Raw genomic sequence first — 22133 nt, forward strand, 5'->3', positions numbered from 1 at the left:
GCCGTTTTCTGTGTATGTGGTGCTGGGGAATCGAACCTAGGGCCTCGTGTATCCGAGGCAGGCACTCTTGCCACTAGGCTATATCCCCAGCCCCGAAACATAATTTCTTAATGGTAAAGAATACATGACAGTAAATTTTTTGAGACTGTGTTTCTGACTTCACACTTTATTAATCATTTCAGTAGGTATAGAATTCTAGGTTAGAATTTTTTAAGTATTTTGCTAGTAGGTCTTTTTTTTCAGTACTGGGGAGAAGTGTGATGGCCTCATGATCCATTCCTTTGAATGTAGCTTTCCTACAGCATTGTGCCAGTATAGTATAATGATGTACTTCAAAAAAGTTTTGGAGGTACTCTTTGCTAGGCAGATGTTCTGCCATGTAAACGACATCCCTGACCCTTTTTTGCGTTTATTACTTTTGGAATAGATTCTTGAGTTTATGCCCATGGTGTCTTGGACCATCCTCTTCTGTCATGAGTACACCACCACCATTATAGAATGGAGCCACCACACCTGACTAGCATTTGTATTTTCTAATCCAAAGATTTATGCCTTTCATCCCTGGGACATAATTCTTATATTGCTTATTGGTCTTATTTTTCTTTTTTGTTTGTACTTTTTTCCCCCTGGAACCCATTAGTTCTGTCTTTGACCACTTGAATTAATTTGATACTCTCATTTTTTTTATTATTACAAAGGTGATGTACTGAGGAGTTACAATTACAAAAGCCAGCTAGAGAATACATTTCTTTGGGGGCAATATCATTCCTTCCCACACTCTCTCCTGGTTTTTCCCTCCTGTCCTCACCCATAAGTTGTATGGTTCATTTTCAACATAGTGTCTAGTGAGTACCACTGCTGCATTTATTCACCCTTTGTCCCTCCATTTCTGTACCATTCTTTTCCCTCCCCAAAACAGAGAAACAAGACAAAAAGAAAACAACAACAAAGAAAAAACACCTCGTTTCCATTCCCTGGAGTTCATTTTGATAAACATTATTTTATATGATTATATGCACATAGGCATTGCACTTTTATGTTCCTCTCCTATGAGTAGCCTCCTTTGGTTTCACTGTGTGTGAATTATACAGGATTCTAGGTCCTGTATAATTATGTCCCATTGAGTTTTAGATCTAGTTTCCACATAAGAGAGAAATCATGTGCCACTTGTCTCTCTTGAGTTTAGCTTAACTCACTTAACACAATTTATTCTAGGTCCATCCATTTCCCTGAAAATGGCATATTATTCTAACAGTTATGTAAAATTTCTTTGTGTATAGGTACCACATTTTTTTGATCCACTTACCTATTGCAGGGCATCTGAGCTGATTCTGTATGTTGGCTATTGTAAATAGTGAGGCAATGAACATGGATGTGCAGATGTCTTCAACATATTCTGGCTCATGATGTTCTGGATAGGTGCCCAGGATTGTTACGGCTGGGTCATAAGGAAGATCTATGTTTAGTTTTTTGAGGAACCTCCAGACTCTGTCCAGAGTGGTTGTACTAGTTTCCATTCCTAACAACAGTGCAGTCTGGTTCCTTTTGCCCACTTCCCCACCAGCATTTGTTGGTATTCAAATTCACAATGTTGTCCAATCCAACTGGGGTGAGATGGAATCTCAGATATGTTTTGATTTGCATTTCCTTTATGACTAGAGATGTTGAGCATTTACTCATATATTTCTTTGCCATTCTTACCTCTTCAGTAGTCTTTCCTTAGCTCCTTTGCCCAGATAGTGATTGGTTTATTAAATTTGGAAGGGGTTAGTGTCTTGGGCTTCTTGTGTATTTGGATATTAGGTCTTTGTCACATGTATTGATGGTAAAGATCTTCTCACAGTCTGTTGGCTGTCTTTCTAGTTTAGTAACCGTGTTTTAGTTTGATGAAATCCCATTTGTCAAGTCTCTCTCCTATCTGCTGTACCCTTAGGAAGCTTTTCAAAAAGTTTCTGCCTGTGCTTATGAGTTGTATTGTTTCTCCTACTCCCTGTTGGAATAATTTCAAAGTTTGAGGTATGACACGGAGGTTTTTTTGGTTTTGTTTTGTTTTTTTGGCCAGTCGTGGGCCTTGGACTCAGGGCCTGAGCACTGTCCCTGGCTTCTTCCCGCTCAAGGCTAGCACTCTGCCACTTGAGCCACAGCGCCGCTTCTGGCCGTTTTCTGTATATGTGGTGCTGGGGAATCGAACCTAGGGCCTCGTGTATCCGAGGCAGGCACTCTTGCCACTAGGCTATATCCCCAGCCCAGACATGGAGGTTTTTGATTCACTTAGAGTTGATGATTAGTACATGGTGATAAACAGGTATCTACTTTTAGTTTTCTGCATATGGATGTCCAGCTTTCCCAATACCAGTTATTGAAGAGCCTATCTTTTTGCCACAATATATCTTTGGTTCTCTTATCAAATGTCAGATAACTGTAATGTATGGTTTTATTTCCAGGTGTTGTAGTCTGTTCCATTGACCTTAGGTCTAGTTTTGTGCCAATACCAAGTCTCACTTACTTTTCAAGAGGTTTTCTTTGTATAAGGAGTTCCTCGACTTTTTATACTTTCGTAAGAGTGGCTTCTGCAAAAAAAAATTGGTAATCCTCATATTTTTGGTCACTTTGAAAAACAAATCATTGTAAGTTAAAAACCCAACCCCAGCCAGCCACTTGGAAAGCTAAGGCAGCAGGATCACCTGAGTATTAGAGATTAAGCTAGGCTGAGGCAACATGGTAAGAGTGTCTCCAAACCCCACTACCAACAACAGAAATCCTACACTGATTCATAGCTCTGTGTCAATGAGAGGCAGAGCATTTAGACTGGTAGTTAGTGTTCCAGAAGTGGGCAGGTGAAGGAAGTTGGTCTGTTATACACACATCTACAAAGTCATGTCTTCTTCCTCTACCTACTGTTCTTTATTTTTTTCTTTTAATTTAATTTTATCGTGAAGATGATATATAGAGGGGTTACAGTTACATATATAAGGTAATGAGTACATTTCTTGTCGTACTTGTTACCCCCTCCCTCATTTTTCTCCCGTTCTCCCTGCCCCCCAGTCCTCTCCCACCTTTTTCTCCTTTATTCTTTGTATGCATGAGTCCAAAGCCTCTCTTATTTGGGGTAGGGAAAGGTCATCTTGTGGGAATGAGGAAGGAATAATTCTTGGGTTTCAGTAGAGAACTATTGACACTTTCACTTATTTCTTTTTGCACTTACCCTTAGTTCAGCTTTTATTCCCTTTTAAGGCTAATTAGCCAACCTTTTAGAGATTCTTTGAGGCTAACTGGCTTGGTAGCTGTTCTTTTCTTCTCTACCTTAGGTTCAGCCTTTCTTGTGTCATTTTGGTATCAAAGGCCTAAAGAGCTGTTACTATTTTGATGAACTCTAGTCTTTAATTTGACTATGAACCTCCGAAGGAACAGTCTCACTGAATCTCTAGAGTCTTAACCTGAGTCTGTATACATTTGTTCATTGACAGGACTCCCCCTCAAGCTCCAGACATTAAAAAACTCATCTGTCTTACAGTAGTGTTGGAAATATCTTGAGAATACATGAAATTTATAAGTTAGGTAAAGTTAATTATGAGAAACTCACACTTTATATCCTTACTAAAACTACCATGTCTTTCCCATCTAAGTAACAATACACAATTTCTAATCAGAAGTGATTTTAAGGACTGGGAGCATGCTGACATGATAGAACACTTACATAGCAAGATCAAGGTCCTAAATTCCATTCCCAGTAGTGTTTTATAAAGTCAGGTTTAATGGGGCACAAATTCAGTATCAATTTATTAGATACACACAATGAAACAGGTTTCTATCATCAAAAAACATTATATCTTATCCTATATTAGTAAATTATCATTTCTATCTTTATATCTGATACTGCTGATTTGATTCTGCTTTCTACAGTTTTGCCTTTTTCTCAAATGTCACCCAAAGAGAATCACATAGTCTCACCTTCCACAGTATTTTGCATTTGTTACACTCTTTTCTAATTTGCTAGGACTTTTTGGGTTGTCTTTAGAAGCTTTTTAGCAGGTTCTTTTTTAATGAATTTATTGTCTTTACTACAACTTATTCTTTATCTTTGTAATAAATCAGATTTTATAATATTAAATTAGACTATGTACTTAGAATAGCAAATGTACTTTAAATAAATATATTCAAAGTAGGGCCCAGTGACTGTGACCCTAATGACACAACATAACCGGCAGCAGTAGAAGTGCACCAGTTAGACTATCTCTGTGTTTTCCACATCGACTAATGTGGTGTTATTGGAAGGACAGGCTCATTCACAGCTGCCACCTATAAGCAGTCGCCTTCTGCTGGGTGCTTTCACCAGTTAGATAGAATCTAATTCTCAGTAACAGAATAACGAACATACTTAATTTCACTTTTCTTACCAAAACTTGAATTTTGATGGAAGATTCTTTAAAATTAAAAAGATTTTTTTAGCACCAAATGTTTTGAAAGTTGAGAGGTTTTATTTAAATTGTATGTTTAACTTGCCTGAGCCTACTTTGCTGAAGACATACTAGGAAGATGAAGAAATGTTTATAAAGACGCTTATATAAATTGTTCTTTGAAACTAGAAGAGTTGTGGTGTTTATCTCAAGTAGTGGTTTCCAAAATTATGGTTTAGGATTTGCAAGTATATTAATGTATTTGAAAAGTAATTGGGCTGGGAACGTGGCTTAGTGGTAGAGTGCTTGCCTAGCATGCACGAAGCCTTGATTTCAATTCCTCAGTACCACATAAACAGAAAAAGCTGGAAGTGGTACTGTGGCTCAAGTGGTAGAGTGCTAGCCTTGAGCAAAAGAAGCTCGGGGACAGTACCCAGACCCTGAGTTCAAGCATTAGGACTGGCATGTGTTTAAATAAAGAGAAAAAAATGTGAAATGTAAAAAAAAAAAAAAAAAAGTTATAAAAATCAAAGTGTAATTAGAATAAGACTATAGTGAAGTTTAAAAGAAGTTAAAAATGACTGAATTTAGGTAACTTTTTCTGAATAAATGGCTTTTATAAACTAAACCTTCATTTTGTTTTTTTAATCATTATAAGACTAGAAAAACATCAAAAAGTTTATAATAAAAAAAAATACTAATTGTGAAAAATATTGGTGCCCTAAGGAATCGTTTCTGTGAAGATAGAACTGTGATCAAAATCTAGTTTATAATATGAGATATAGAGAAAATGTGTGTATGTATGTATATATATATATTAGATTATTGTAAATGATATTCCCTTGCATAATTTCTCACTAAGAAAGATTGAGAAATGCACAGATTTGGGTGTGTTGCTCTCATAACTGTGTAATTTTATGATCCTTTTTAGTAAGTATTATAGTAAAGGAACAAAGGGGTTACCTACATATTTATTTTTCAGAAACCAAGGCCTAAATAGACTTTAATTTTGATGGCAGCAATTCCATGTGCCTCAATGGGAGTAGGAAAGAAAGGTCACTAAATAGAAGTTAATTTCCGACTGTTTCCTCAGGATGGCTCCAGAAGTCGCGGCTGTAGAGAGGAAAGGGGGATACAATCAGCTCTGTGACCTCTGGGCAGTAGGCATCACGGCCATAGAACTTGCCGAGCTTCAGCCTCCTATGTTTGACCTACACCCAATGAGGTCAGTGTGTCCAAATTGAAGAATCCTGTGCTGAAGCTACAGCTTCTTTTCCTCTTAGTGTTATTTATTATGTCATGCACAAACAATCCACTTAGTCTTACTTTACCTGGGCTGGGAATCATTATGTATGGTTCATATTAATATTAAAAATAAATATTAATCTTTTTCTGATGTACTGTTTCATCTGTTTTTTTCAGAGCATTATTTCTAATGACAAAAAGCAATTTTCAGCCTCCTAAACTAAAAGATAAAATTAAGTGGTAAGTATTTTTGTGTTATTAACCTTTTTAGCACGATGAACAAAAAAGGAAATGTAAACATCTAATTTCCAAAATTTTTTAGGTCAAATAGTTTTCATCATTTTGTGAAAATGGCACTTACCAAAAATCCAAAAAAAAGACCTACTGCTGAGAAGTTGCTACAGGTATTATTTTCACCCTGAAATATATGTTTTTAAAAGATATTGTTTAATAAAATTTTAAATATAAGTGTTCTTTTTTTGTGTGTTTTTTTTTCTTGTAGCACCCCTTTGTCACACAGCCTTTGACACGTTCTTTAGCAATAGAGCTGCTGGATAAAGTAAATAATCCAGATCATTCCACTTACCATGATTTTGATGATGATGATCCTGAGGTAGGAATCATTTTTTTACCAACAAGCAAATATATTTCCGTGTGTGTGTGTGTGTGTGTGTGTGTGTGTGTGTGTGTTTGTGTCTATCTCCACACTCATGCATCAGAAAGAGATGCGCACAGAATTTCTGGATTCTTAAGTAATAATAGTAATAATGACCATTGGGTAAATAATTAACCCTGTCCTGTGATTTTATGTGCTAGATTTTTCTTTTTGACTGTAGATAACCATTTTGCAATTGCCATAGTTGTTTCAAAAATAGTTATTTTGGATGAAGAAGCAAGTAAAGAGAATGCACTTAAACAAGATGTTAGAATACACTCAAAATTTTCACTTAATTTTTTTTCTGAAATACTCTTCACAGTTGCTTAGTAAGGGTACAATTGACCTCGTTGATGACTAAAACCCTAATGCATTGTCTTGTATGGAAATAAAAACAAACTAATTTGTTTCTTTGAATAAAATAATGGTAATCTAACAAAAACACTGATATTAAAAAAGCTTCACTTTGTCAGCATATTTAACATTCCTAGCATAAGGAATAGTTGTGATTCCTAAGGTAAACTCAGTACATGTGACATGGCAGGATTCTGTTACTGGATCTGTAAGAAAAGCAGATGGCCTTGATCTCTACTGGAAGGCACTGGGAATGATACGAATTTCATAGACGGTATAAAGGAATGAATCCATTCAGTAGTTAAGAAGATGTTCAGATTGTCAGAAAGGAATGTCTTGTCAAGTCCGCATTCTTTCAACTAGATATCTTTATACAATTCTTATGTGGAAGGCCTAGAAATAAGTTTGGAAGCCTGGAAGTGGTAACTCAGGCCTATAGTCCTAGCTACTTAGGAGGTTCAATGTGCATCATGGGTTGAAGCCAGCAGGTGCAGGAGAGTCTCCATTTAACAACCAAAAACCCAGAGGTGGAGCTGTGTGTCTCAAGTGGTAGCATGCTAGCTTTTTTAGGTAGTGCCCAGGCCATGAGTTCAAGACAGCAGACAAGAATGTAAAGTACTGTTGAGCTTACAAGGTAGAATTTTGTGTTTTGTTACTTTGCTTAATTTTGTTTTTAAAAACCTGTTTCTACAAACCCTGTACAGGTTGTCCTTGATGTGTAGAAAACTGCTATAAAAATGAGTTCAAGCCCCAGAACCAGCAAACAAAAAATAAATTCCATTATTGTCACACATAAATATATAGATTTGGAAAAAATAGACTAATAGTTATAGTCCCATAGATTTTAGAGTCATTAAGAACATGTTTCATTTCTTTGTTTTAAAAATGTTGTTAGTTAGTTATGGTGACTTACACCTATAATTTTAGCTACTTGAAATACCAGAATCAGAAGAACCATGGTTTCAGGCCAGCCTCAGCAAAAAGTTGGTCAGATGTCATCTCAACTTCTAAAAGACTAGGCATATCATAACTATTCAGGAAGCATAGAATAGGTAGATATCTGTCTAAGTCTGCCTTGGCATAAATGTGAGACCCTATTAGAAAAAAAATTTTTTTTTAAACCAACTAGTTGGTTGAGAATGTAGATTTTGCTAAACTGAATTGTGAGTCTTCATTTTTCCACCTTGCAAGTAGCTGGGAATACAGGTATGCCGCCACACCAACCAACCTTGATTAGGACTTTTAAGTGAAATTGTTAGAAATATTTTTTCTTCAAATTTTTTTTACCATCAGCAGTTAGCGTTTGTAAAAACTCAATATATAAAGGACAATTTTTTAATTTTTTATATTTTTCCAAATTCCTGGCAACTTTAAGGAATCTTTTACGTTTGATTTTGGTAAAAGTATATGTGCCTGGTTATATGTACTTGTAAAAGGTAAGGTCCTAAGAATAAATTTGATAGAATTAAATATGTTTTGATTTACTTTGTTTTAGATTATTACCCAGAATTGAAGTTGGCAGACTTTTTTTTTTAATGCTGAACAAACTATAGTTGACATTTGAGATCACATGGCCTATGTGACAGTTGTAAACTCTACTCTTGTAGAGTGAAAGTAACCATGGTGCTACATGATGGCTTTTTTTTTTTTTGGCCAGTCCTGGGCCTTGGACTCAGGGCCTGAGCACTGTCCCTGGCTTCTTCCCGCTCAAGGCTAGCACTCTGCCACTTGAGCCACAGCGCCGCTTCTGGCCGTTTTCTGTATATGTGGTGCTGGGGAATCGAACCTAGGGCCTCGTGTATCCGAGGCAGGCACTCTTGCCACTAGGCTATATCCCCAGCCCCACATGATGGCTTTTTTAATTTTAGTCCAATAAAACTTGGTTTAGGGCTGGGAATGTGACCTAGTGGTAGAGTGCTTGTCTAGCATGCATGAAGCCCTGGGTTCGATTCCTCAGTACCACATATACATAAAAAGTTGGAAGTGGCACTGTGGCTCAAGTGGTAGAGTGCTAGCCTTGAGCAAAAAGAAGCCAGGGACAGTGCTCAGACCCTGAGTTCAAGCCCCAGGACTGGCAGGAAAAAAAAGAAAGAAATTTGGTTTACCACAACAGTTGCAGTGGAAGTTGGCCATAGGTCATAGTTTGTCAGCTCTTGACAGAGGAAAAACCAACTGCTTTTTATCCCTCCTATCAGGATTTCTTAACTTGAGCACTGTTGACATTTGACCCCGACAATCCTTTGTTGTAGAGAACCACCCTATATCTCTGACCTGGTCCAATTAGTTGATGATAGCCTTTTTAAATCCCTAGTTGTGTCAGCCATTCATCCCCAGCTATTGCTTCATGTCTCCTCAGCTAAAATTCCCCTGGGGAAAAACCATGGTCTTGTGTTAACTAGTGTTTATCATATTGTCCATATCTTTCCTTCATTTGGTATGACCTTGGCATTCTGATCTAATTCCCATTGTAATGGCATATGTCAGTGACATATTTTGAGGGGAGAAGGAGTTAAGTGGCTTTTTTTAGCATGTATTCTGCAAAGGGTTATCATTGTCATATTTCCATACAAACATATAATGTGCTTTGATCACATTCACTCCCTATTACTCTTTCTTATCCCCCCTAACAAAAGGATGTTACTGGGCTGGGGATATAGCCTAGTGGCAAGAGTGCCTGCCTCGGATACACGAGGCCCTAGGTTCGATTCCCCAGCACCACATATACAGAAAACGGCCAGAAGCGGCGCTGTGGCTCAAGTGGCAGAGTGCTAGCCTTGAGCGGGAAGAAGCCAGGGACAGTGCTCAGGCCCTGAGTCCAAGGCCCAGTACTGGCCAAAAAAAAAAAAAAAAAAAAACAAAAGGATGTTACTGATATTTGTGTTATTTGATGATACAACAATCATAAAATTTCTGAAGTAAAATCACTTGAACAAACATGAAATAATTTATAAGGATAGGTTTCATATTTTCCAAGAAGTAATTAATCTCAATCTTAAAAACATGTTTTGAAAATCATGGAAACTGTGCATCACTGAATAGTTTGTTTCTTTAAATGCCATTTATTAGAATGATTAATTTATTATCACTTTTTTCTTGCCAGTCCTTGGGCTTGAACTCAGGGCCTGAGCACTGTCCCTGCCTTCTTTTTGCTCAAGGCTAGCACTCTGCCACCTGAGCCACAGCGCCAATTCCAGCTTTTTCAGTATACGTGGTGCTGAGGAGTCAAACCCAGGGCTTCATGTATATGAGACAAACACTTTGCCACTAGGCCATATTTCCAGCCCTTATTACCACTTTTCTAAGTGCTATTTATTAGTGTAATTATAAACTCATCAAAGCAGGTTTCCATGATTAAAATATATAACATTTATTGAGAATAATGAGAATGCTTATGTTTATAAATCAAAGCTTAAATTATTGACAATTATCTGTGTAGACTTTGTCTAATGATAATAAATGGTGTCCTTCTAGAGGTCTATCTTTTCAAGTTCAGATGAACACTTTCAGAAGTGATTATAATTGCATGAAATACCATTTTAGAGAAGTTAAGTGAAATCTTTCATCATTGGAAAACACATTCTTTAGTATTGTTGTAGATTGTTTCTTATGTAGTACTGCCTACTTTAATGTCAGTGGGCATCTTTCATTATCCTGATCATATTTAACAGAATCTTGTTACATCCTTTTTTCCCATACATGAAAGAAATCATTTAAACCTGGGTTCTTTTTTTGAAAAGAGGTGGGAACAAAACCCACTTTCTATTAAAATCATCTGAAACAGTACATGTGAAAGGAAAATCTGTCTTTAGTTCCCCTCTGTTCTAATAGGGAAATAATGCTGCCACGATCTTTTTTCTGACAGTCATTTCACTTGGAGTTTTGTTCATAAAATTCTGTAGGTTTCCTTTTCAGAAGCTTTCCTTAAGCTGCACTTGTTAATTCATTCGTTTTTTAGTTATTGATGCCCTTGACATCTAACACACCACCTATCCAGAATATAAGTTTTCTAGCCTCCTTTGCTATCACTTTTGGCTAGTTAGATTCTATAATAATTGCAAGGTATGAAACTCCTGTACAGATTAAAGGAAAAGGATTCAACTCTGGTTTATTTTCTGCTCATGGAATGCTTTTTGTCTTCAGATCCTTCCTTTCCTTCCCTTCTTCCGTTTGGAGGCAGCATCTCATTATATTGCCCAGACTAGCTAGCCTCAAACTCCTGGGCTCAAATAGTCTTTCAGCACAGCCTCCTGAGTAACTGGAACTCCAGGCTTTCCTGTCAGAATCTCTCAGTGTCAGAGAAGCTGTAACATTCTTACTGTAGAATCATTCTTGTGAAATGGATTAGGAAGCCTAAGTAAGATTATACATACAGATGAATACTACAATATTAATTGTAGTTAATTTTATAGGTAATCATGCTAGTCACAGAATTGCTCTTCATTAATATAAGTGTAATTTATTTTGAGTATCTTAAAATACTTATTCCTTCATAGTTGAAGTTCCTATTGTCATTACCTTTTAAAAAGGTTTGGAAGCCAGCTTCTTAGGAGACTGAATTCAGGAAGATTACAGAACAAGGCCAGCTTAGACAAAAAGTTTTCAAGACCTTATCTCAACCAATAGAAAGCTGGACACACAGAATATGCCTGTCATCCCAGGTACACAGGAAGGGTAAATAAACTAGAGCATCACAGACAAAAATGCTAAACCTTTGCCAGGCACCAATGTAATTCTAACTAGTTGGGAGGTGGAGATCCTGAGAGTCAGAATTTAAGGACAGTCAGGCAGAAAAGTTCTCAAGGCCCCTTCTCCACCTGTAGCTGTATCCAGTGCCATGTGCCTGTCATCCTGGCTGCCAGGAGACTGACATCAAACTTGGAGTTTCAGTCTAGCCTGCACAGAAAAGTTAGTGAGATTCCATCCCGCTAGAAGAAACTGAGTGCAGTGGTACATACCTGTGATCCCAGCTACTATAAGAAACACAAAAGAATTGGCTTGCAGCTCAAGTACACACCTGGACAGCTTGAAGCTGTATCTCAAAAGTAACCAATGCAAAAAGGGTAGGGGAGTGATGAGTGCCTTCTTAGCAAACACAAGACCCTGAACTCAAACCTCAGTACTCTCACCATTCCCCCCCCCCCGCAAAAAAAGATAGTATTTTGTTCTTATTGTTATAAAATGAAGTGTTTTTCATATTTTGTTGATTTTGTAGATAAACCTATGACTTTATACATAGCATTATTGATTTTCTTCTAGCCCCTTGTTGCAGTACCACATAGAATTCACTCTACAAGTAGAAATGTGAGAGAAGAAAAAACACGCTCAGAGATAAACTGTAAGTATATATTATACATAATTCATAATTTGTGATGGGAAGTAAGATATCAGATTTAATTTAGTTACAAGTATTTCCTTCCAGATAATTTTCCTTAGTAAACATTGTAAATGTAAAGATAAACACAGTAAGAATTTTATTCCTTTGAATTTTTTTTTGCCAGTCCTGGGCCTTGAACTCAGGGCCTGAGCACTGTCCCTGGCTTCTTTTTGCTTAAGGCTAGCACTCTTGAGCCACAGCACTACTTCTGGCTGTTCTCTATATATGTGGTGCTGGGGAATTGAACCCAGGGCTTCATGTATATGAGGCAAGCACTCTTGCCACTAGGCCATATTCCCAGCCCTCCTTTGAAATTTTTGATAGCAGAAAGATATGTGAAGTTTTATCACTGTTTAGAACGAAAAGCAAAATTTCTATAATGGAGATATTAGAAATAATCTCAGCAGTACATCTTAAACCTATATGAATACCTATGTATGTAACTCACCTTGAGAGCTCATTAAAATTTAGTAGCTTGTGATTCATAGATCTTGAATAATGTCCAAAGAGATGGTAGAAAAAATTTTTCAGTGAAGTTACAGATAAGAATTTCTGAGATTATTCAAAGCATAAACAATGTTATAGATGGGAATAATCAACTGTTTAAACACTTGCTGGAAGCCTGTAATCCTAGCTACTCAGGAGGCTGAGATCTGAGGATCACAACTCAAAACTAGTCAGACAAAAAGGTCTATGAGACTCTTATCCCCAATTTGCTGGCAAAAAAAAATAAACAACTGAAAGTAGAGCTTTTGCTCAAGTGCTTGAGTGCTAGCCTGGCACAAAAGTGTTCAGGGATAATGCTGGAAGATTCTGTGGCAGAAATGTATTGTTAGGAAATATAAGGGACACAAATACAACTATAAGGTCTGATTAATGAATCTTCATAAGGACTTTGGATCCTTTTCTAGGACTGCATTTCATCCACAGCGTATAGGTAGAGAAGTTATGTGCTATACTGTAACTTTTAGTGAGACAGCATCACCATACTCAGGGATTATACGTATTGAGTAGGAGAATCAGGCATCCTCATAGGTAACAGTAATGAAAGTCAAATAGAGGCACAAGACTCTCCTCATGTAATTTTACTGATAACTGCGTTTTGAAATTTGAAGACAAGCTTAAAAGAACTATTTAATAGGCCTTTATCAAGATGAGTACTGTGTTACTTTTAATACCTTACTGAAAATTATTTTGTAATTCTGGTGTGTCATCATATGTAAACATATAAGAAAAATGTTTCTTTTTTTTGCCATGTTATTTTTCTTCCATTTATTAAGAAAAATGTTTCTTGAGGAGCTTACTTATCTTCCCAGGCCATAATTCAACATCTGAACTATTAGCAACTAAAATACCATGTGATATATATACCCACACATATATAACAGGGTATTCATATGACAGTGTTTCTCAACATTTTTAAATTAATGTCTCCTACTGCTTTTCAAATCTCGCAGTATCCCTTAATATTAATGATCATGCTCCCTCAATTTGGTTGACAATTGCTGGGGATTTTTGCTGAAGCTCCTATACTAATTGACCTATATGATATACTAGCCCTAAACTTGTGGTCATCCTGCCTCAACTTTTCAAGTGCTGAAAATATAGCATGCACTGCCCCACCTAACTTTTTATTCTGCTTTTTAATTTTTGTATACCTCGCTCTAATTCATCTCAGTAGACTTGAATGCTTGACTTAGAATATATATTGAGACATGAAAGGTAAACATAGTGAGACTTTCATATATTTGAATACCAAAGGAAAAGATGGCTATAATGCACTTAAGTTTATTCTAGCTAATTTATACTTCAACTGCGTATTTATTGTTCTGTAGCAATTATACACACACACACACACACACACATTAATAGGTTAAAATAGTACATGTGTTACCTTACACAGATTCTGAGGGTCCGGAATCTAGTACAGCATATCAAAGTGATTCTGGCTCAGAGCCTCTCATAATACTGCAATCAGAATGTCACCTGAGGCTGCATTCACCTGAAGGTTTTGCTGTGCTCAAAGGTTGCTTTCAAGCTTATTCACATATCTGATAACCAGAAGCTTCACTTTCTTACAATGCAGCCTCTCCTAAGGGCTTCCAGAGCAATGATTTAACAGAAACAGAAGCCTTATCTTGGAAAATGAGCCATTAGTTCTGCTGTGTTCTTTTGGCCATACCCACCAACCCTAATCCATGATGGAAGAGGACTACACAACAAACTCTTGAATACCAAAAGGCCAAAGCCACTGGGGTCATCTTCAGGCTAGCTTCCACAAGTACTGCACTAACTGTTGTCTATTCACCTCAACTTCAAGCTGAACTGTCTCCTAGTCTGGATCACATTACAGAAGCAAATTATATCCTGATTGTAGCATACGTACAATATTGTTGTGTTTTGTTTTTTAAGGAAATCCCTAGGACTAGGCTAGGAGCACGACCTACTACTCAAGTAGCAGTATAACACATGCTTTCTAGTGGAGAATTTGCCTAGTGTTCACTGGGCTCTTGGTTTAAACCAAAATAGAAAGAAAGAGGATAGAAAAGGGAAGAGGGCCAGTGTAGGACTTACAGATTAAGTTTTCCATTAAAATAGCACTTCAGACTTCAGTGCAGTCTTTCTAATAGATCCTTTTTTTAAAATCCTTGGCTTAAACTAGTATATGAAATAAAATTAAATGTTCTTTCCCTTGGAGTAACTTTTGTTTGTGTATGTCTATTTGGGATGTATATTGGGTTTGATGCTTGCTGATGGGCACTCTGTCACTTGACCTACACCTCCAGCCCTGCTTTTTTGTTGGCTCTTATGGAGATGAAGTCCAGCAAAATTTTTGCCAAGGTTGGCTAGAACCATTATTCTCTAAATTTTAGCCTCTTGAGTTGCTAGATTTACAGGCATGAGCCACCAGTGCCTGGCTAGCATTGGAATAACCTAAAATTATTACATCATTAAAGATAGAGAAACAGATCCTAGATTAACCTCTCTTCTTTTTTAGTTGGTCAAGTGAAATTTGACCCACCCTTAAGGAAAGAGACAGAACCACATCATGAACTTGTAAGTAGCATAGTTTTGGAACATTAACAATGAAAATAAATGTTTTAATCTGTCTTTGTGATATACTGGTGCAGACTGAAAAACTAGTTATCAGTATTTGGGGAAACAAAATGGTAAGTAATTCCAAAATCCTCAATAAATAAATCTGTGTTGCTGGTACTGAACAATTTCAAAATTGTTTTTGAAAAACAACTTAGTTTTACCATCCTCCAAACTAGTTGTTTTTAATTCCGGCCCTTTTAATAGTTTTTTTCACTTTGGTTTTTCAGTGTTTTTGAGGAGCTTCATAGATTTATTAGGATAAAGGGCTCTGATCTCTAACTATGACAGTATAGCCAAATCTCTGTAGAGTACAAAAACTCAGAAAAAAGAAGGCATTTATAGTAAACAGGCTTCCCATTTAAGTGGATGAGACTTGCCAGCTGTACTAATACTCTTCTCATGGTTCTTTGGTTTTGTTTTTTTTATTTTCCTTCCACATATGGGGTGATTTTTTTTTTAACCCAGCCTTGCTTTACAAATATTTGAGATCTTAGCACTCCATGACAAAGTAAAAAAATTAGATTTTAAATTATAATTTTGTAATTTTTATAATTTTAAATTTTTATAAATTTTATAATTATGTACAGAGGGGTTAGAGTTACATACATAAGGTAGTGAGTACATTTCTTGATTTAAAAAAAAATTAAACAAAATTAACCCTAACGAAATTACTTTGCCAGAGTTAAGATTATATGTTACACTTTTCCCTTTCCTATTTAATAAAAGTAAATAAAAGGCAGGGAGTCAGTGGCTCAAGCCTGTAATTCTAGCTACTCAGGAGGCTGAGATCTGAGGATTGAGGTTCTAAGCCAGCTCAGGCATAAAAATTCCCACAAGACATCTCCAGTTAGACACTCAAAAACTAAGCACAAAGAAGCTCAAAGGACAGTGCCCAGGCCTTTGAATTCAAGCCTCAACCTACACAGTAGGAACTTTCCTCTTAATTTAATGTTTAAATTAACTCAATTGACTGAAAGGTATGCAGGGAGTCCAGCTTTTATCTTAAGAGTTGCTGTAATTCATTGCATCAGCCTATAGGAAGAGAACATTGAGGAAAAGTCTTAAAAATTCTTATTTTAACACTAAGGCCTGACATTTGTGTAAAGGGATTGAGAAGATTAAGAAGTTTACAAATGCTAATTATATTTTGTTAAGGCACTTTGAATTTAGTTTCTATTTCTCTTTTTAAGTTGACATTGCATGTATTTAAATTCTGTACTAATTTAGTAACTGCATTATAGAGTAGTTACAATGTTGCTTGTTTAGAAGCTGCTTAATATAATTTGACTTTGCATTAGCCTTAATAAAATTATGTTATCAAGATTTAACATCATTTGTGAAGTTTCCCTTTGTGAATTTGTGGCTTTTAGTCTAAGTGTAAATAACCTGGGTTTCTTGGGTTTCTCTGCTAAACAGCCCGACAGTGATGGTTTTTTCGACAGTTCAGAAGAAATATACTACACTGCAAGATCTAATCTGGTATTTCTCAACTTCTGATTTTCTTTGTCAGCATTGTATTAGTTTTTATTTTTTTCTAAGATCAAATATTCAGTTTTATACACTAAAGCTTGTCATTTAGCAAGCTTCTATATATTAAGTCTAGAAATTTTCCCATAACAAGTAAATATATTTACCCAAATGTAAAGCTGTAGTAATTTAAAAAATGTATTTACTTTTTATGGAAAATTTTAATACTTAAAATTTCAATCAAACATGAAGTTTTTATAGTTTAAATTTATTTTATGACCACACAGTTGTACAGGTTTTAATTTTTTGTTTTCAATTATCTTTTGAAGTGTAAGAAAAAAATCTAGATATCTCCCTGCAAAACTGGCTATTTATAACACAGTTATTATTTTAATGGACTAATTACTATCCATATAGATATATACACATTCATCCATAAAACTTCAAATATTATGTTGCATATACATATTATATTATTTCTTTATTACATTATACATACACAGTTTTTAAAATAATTTGTTTTTAACTGAACAGTGGAATCATTCTCAAATGAAATTTTAGTTTTGTGGCATTTTCTAGTATCCTTGGGTAAAAAAAGGGGTTACACAGCATCTCTAAAGTTAGAAATAAATATTAAGAGTGTCTTATGATTTCATAAGAAAACTGGGAAATTCTAGTAGATATTAAATACATAATATTTTTAACAGTTGTTGTAAAATAGTTATTTTTATCTATATGGCTGGCCAGAGCCCCAAGTTGCCCCAGTGTTTGTGCCCAGATTCTGCTTTCTGCTTGTTAAATGCAATTTTCTTTTTCTTTTGTTTTCCTCTGCATCTTAATTACATACCTCTTTGAATTTTGGCTAGTACATAAGTTCTTAAATCGTTGCCTTTTGACATTTGTAGAATCTATGAGATTTTAGACATACTTTTTTAGTCGAGAGTTGCTGTCTTGTTGGATAAAGAATGCACATGTAAATTCTAGTCATGAAACAAGATGGTGGTCATTTGGCACCTGCTGATAAGAGAAAGCTGACATGGTCTGTACTACAGAGTTCACCAAAGGAGAGGCACTTTGGGACTAATAATGGCTTATCTGGCTTCTAGGAGAAACAATTGGCTTTCTGATTGCTGGGTCTTTCTGTTTCTCATAAGGTCTAGTGCCAAACACGTAATTCCTTGGTTTTCATTTCCTCATTCTTTGTCCTTCTGCCTTTCTCCTTGTTTTGTAGCCCCTTTCTGGCAGGTTTTGGTTCATCAGCTTATCTTGCTGTCTGCTAGTTGTGGCACAATTCCCTAATTGGCTGCTTTAGTAACTCATAAACATAGCATAAAATTTACGTTTTAACCTTTATAATGGTATAGTCCAATACATTCACATCATGTAACCATCACCACTAACCATTTGTTTTCATCTCTCCAAACTGAACTTCTGTTCCCATTTAATGACTCCCCATTATTACTTCCCTGTGCCACACAGCCCCCCAACAACCACTATTCTATCTGGTTTTTATTCATTGTATTCTGGAATCATATACTGTTTGAAACTGTTAACTAGCTAGCTTACTTCACTTAGCATAATGTCATAATATGTTTAAGGTTTCTCCATGTTAAAGCATATGCTAGAATTTTCTTGTTTGTTTCTTTGTGCTGGTGCTGGGGCTTGAACTCAAGTCCTGAATGCTGTCTCTTAGCTTTTTCACTCAAGGCTAGTTCTACCACTTCAGCCACAGCTCAACTTCAGGTTTTTTTGCTCTTTTGGAGATGAGTCTCACAGACTTTCTTGCCTGGGCTGGCTTTGAACTGTAATTCTGGATCTCAGCCTTCAATAGTACCTGGCCTACAATTTCTTTTTCTTTTTCTTTCTTTTTGCCAGTCCTGGGGCTTGAACTCAGGGCCTGAGCACTGTCCCTTGCTTCATTTTGCTCAAGGCTAGCACTCTACCACTTCAGCCACAGCATCATTTCTGGCTTTTTCTATATATATGTGGTGCTGAGGTATTGAACCCAGGCCTTCACATATGCAAGGCAAGCACTTTACCGCTAGGCCATATTCCCAGCTCCTACAATTTCCTTTTGGATGTTCAAAAATGATCTATTTTTGGAGGGAAGGGGATCTGGGGAAGAGAGAGGTGGGAGAAAAATGAGGAAGGAGGTAACAAATTCGATAAGAAACATCTTTCATAATGTAACTGTAACCCCTCTGTACATCACCTTAACAATAAAATTAAAATTTAAAACAACATAAAAAAATGTTCCATTTTATATAAAAATCACATTTTGTTTGTCCATTCATCCATTGATGGGACATGTGGTCTGTGTCTGCTTTTTGGCTACTCTCAACAATGTGGCCATGGACATGCTTTTATTTAACTAGAATCATTGAGTTAGATGGTTATCTGCATTTAGTTTTCTTTGAGAAACTTCCCTACTGTTTTTCCCTAGCTGCTGTTCACCAATAGTGTACAAGGGCTCCAGCTTTTTCCTTATCCCTAACTCTTCATATTTTTTGTTTCTTTAATTTGATTTTGATAATAGTTGTCCTAGTAGGTAAAGTGTTCATAATTATTGTAACTCTTAAAAATGCATGTTGCTAGCCACCAAAAACCTGATCAGTCCAAAATGTTTGACTCTCTGCAAGCAATTGACACAAAAATGAATCTTTTAGGCCCCAAAGGACCATTTACTCCCTTAACCTTGCTGTTGAAGGGATACATAAAACACTATGTTAATTGCCTTGGATTGACATCAGAATACTGAGTCGCTGCTCTGAAGAATATGCCTACATATTGATATTATTTTTAAGCTTACAGCACAAAAATATCATGATCATCAGTTTGAGGTCTCTCAGCCTGCTCTTGTCAGAATTCTATGTGATTAGTAAATGTTCCAATACCACTGTCTTTTTGGACTTTTTTGGTAAAACTATGAAACTCTTTTAAAAAAAACTCCTGGGTTTACTCCCTCTTTATTTCTATAAATCGTCTATCATGTTGAAATTTTCTCATAAATGAATGGTCTTGGGCTGGGGATATAGCCTAGTGGCAAGAGTGCCTGCCTCGGATACACGAGGCCCTAGGTTCGATTCCCCAGCACCACATATACAGAAAACGGCCAGAAGCGGCGCTGTGGCTCAAGTTGCAGAGTGCTAGCCTTGAGCGGGAAGAAGCCAGGGACAGTGCTCAGGCCCTGAGTCCAAGGCCCACGACTGGCCAAAAATAAATAAATAAATAAATAAATAAATGAATGAATGAATGGTCTTATTGTCTCTTTACTTTGCCAACCATGAAAGTTTCTCTTCTCTTTTTTTCTTGATTTAGATATATTGCTCAAGTATTCTTTCTTTTGTGTTTTTGTAGCCAATTTCATCAACTCTCTTGACTTCTGCTGGGGTTTTTTTGTTTTTTTTTTTTCCCCAATCAGGTATAAGCTTTGGTAGTCTCCCAAGGGTTATTAAAAAGAATTCCAATACAGCTTTGTTGATCATATATATTTTCCTTTTCTACGTCCTTTGTTCTTTTTCAGTTCTTTTGCACATTTTGTGTTTTCTTAAATTTCTATGCTAGGTGTAGAAATAGTTTCCTGTTCATTCGAAGGAACCACTGAGATTAGGACTTTCTTACTCCAAAAGTTATTTTAAGTGTGCCTAGGATAAACATCTTGAACTTTTGTTTAAGCTTTTCAGATTAAAACTAACACGTCACTGCATGTTTCTAGTCCCATGTTGCTACTTAATTGACATTTGTCATTATTCATTAATAAATTGATGCCTAATTAATGCTGCTGGAGATTTTTATGCTTGCATGCTCTAGTATATTTTAATTTGGTTTATAAAATTACAGAGGATAATTGAATGGTCATTTTGCATTTTTTTGTGCACTTGGTAAGCATAATTTCAGTATCATTCTTTTTTTTTTTTTTTTTTTTTTTGGCCAGTCCTGGGGCTTGGACTCAGGGCCTGAGCACTGTCCCTGGCTTCTTTTTGCTCAAGGCTAGCACTTGAGCCACAGCGCCACTTCTGGCCGTTTTTTGTATATGTGGTGCTGGGGAATTGAACCCAGGGCCTCATGTATAGGAGGCAAGCACTCTTGCCACTAGGCCATATCCCCAGCCCAGTATCGTTCTTTTTTTTTGGCCAGTCCTGGGCCTTGGACTCAGGGCCTGAGCACTGTCCCTGGCTTCTTCCCGCTCAAGGCTAGCACTCTGCCACTTGAGCCACAGCGCCGCTTCTGGCCGTTTTCTGTATATGTGGTGCTGGGGAATCGAACCTAGGGCCTCGTGTATCCGAGGCAGGCACTCTTGCCACTAGGCTATATCCCCAGCCCCCAGTATCGTTCTTTTAATACAGAATTTCTTCCAAATCCTTTTTGAAAAAATTTTAATTAGTCTTAAGACTTCCCTTGCAGTCTTAACTGCTAACTTGCTATGTTTTGCTTTTATTACTTCTCTTTTTCCCTGTCTCATTTGCTGGCTGAATGAATTCCTGTCATAAGTGAAAAGTAAATAATGGTTGTGTTAGAGAGATTAGATACATATTAGAAAACTTTATTCTCCTACTACACTTGATAATTACAATTAGCATGTTGGTTATTTTCCCCATGGTTGCTATAGTACACCTTGATTTAGGGAGTAGAAATTTTTAATAAAGCGTGTTCTGGATAGATACTGGTGACTTAACCTTGTAATCGTAGCTACTCTGGAGGCTAGGGAGATTCAAAGCCAGCCCAGGCAGGAAAGTTTGTGAGACTCTTGTCTCCAGTTAACCACTACAAAACTGGAAGTGGAACTGTTTCTAGTCTTGAGCACAAATGCTCAGGGACAGGGCCCAGGCCCTTAATTCAAGCCCTAGAACTAGTATTGCCCCCACCCAAAGAAAAGTACACCTCTTAATTTTAGCTTTGTACATGCATGTTTAATCATCAAACCAAAATGTACCTAGCATTTCTCCTTTGGCCTGAATGTTATTCTATATAGACTATAGAATATACTATAACATATTCTACATAGTCTATAAAATATATTCTAGAATAATATAGAATATAAATGCCCAATTTTCTCTTAAAATGTTACTTTAGCTATTTTAGATACTTTACCTCCTTGAGTATACTGCTGATCTCAGCTGATTTCCTATTGTTAATAATATTTGCCTGCTAATTGTCATACATCAGAAGATCAGGATATTCTTTTTTTTTTAATATGGATAAATGGTGTTACTGGGGCTTGAACTGAAGGCTTCTCACTGTCACTCTGCTTTTTCTCAAGGCTCTGCCACATAAGCCACACCTACTTCTAGCTTTGCTACTTCAAGATAAGAATCTCTTATTTTTCTGGCCAGGCAGGCTGGCCTCAAACTGCAGTTCTCAGATCTTGGCCTCCCGAGTAGCTAGGATTACAGACATGAGCCACCCAAACCCAGCTAAACTAGAAAACATCTGATTTTACTTAGCACAAATGTGTGCCTCTGAAAGCTATCTTTTAATTAAAGATTTAAGAGATTATATTGATTATTAAAGGTGTGTCTGGTTTGTTAGAGGGGTCAGTTGC

The 22133-nt window shown here is 36.5% G+C and overlaps 1 protein-coding gene across 5 annotated transcripts in view; it reads left to right on the forward strand.

Annotated features, from left to right (window-relative positions):
• Positions 1-22133, forward strand: part of Map4k3 (mitogen-activated protein kinase kinase kinase kinase 3) — a 135949-nt gene that overhangs the window by 68176 nt on the left and 45640 nt on the right. For 4 of the 5 annotated variants that reach the window (XR_007211920.1, XR_007211921.1, XM_048353069.1 and 1 more), the window contains exons 9-15: positions 5491-5622; positions 5820-5882; positions 5965-6046; positions 6145-6255; positions 11908-11986; positions 15024-15082; positions 16541-16603. Coding sequence is in view for 3 of the 5 variants with exons in the window: in XM_048353069.1 (XP_048209026.1) it covers positions 5491-5622; positions 5820-5882; positions 5965-6046; positions 6145-6255; positions 11908-11986; positions 15024-15082; positions 16541-16603 (589 nt within the window). In the remaining 2 variants the exon portion in view is untranslated. The remainder of the gene's footprint in view (positions 1-5490; positions 5623-5819; positions 5883-5964; positions 6047-6144; positions 6256-11907; positions 11987-15023; positions 15083-16540; positions 16604-22133) is intronic. The other variant, XM_048353071.1, reaches the window with a different exon arrangement.

The sequence above is a fragment of the Perognathus longimembris genome, chromosome 8, assembly GCF_023159225.1.
Source record: "Perognathus longimembris pacificus isolate PPM17 chromosome 8, ASM2315922v1, whole genome shotgun sequence".
In the NCBI taxonomy this organism is placed as follows: domain Eukaryota; kingdom Metazoa; phylum Chordata; class Mammalia; order Rodentia; family Heteromyidae; genus Perognathus; species Perognathus longimembris.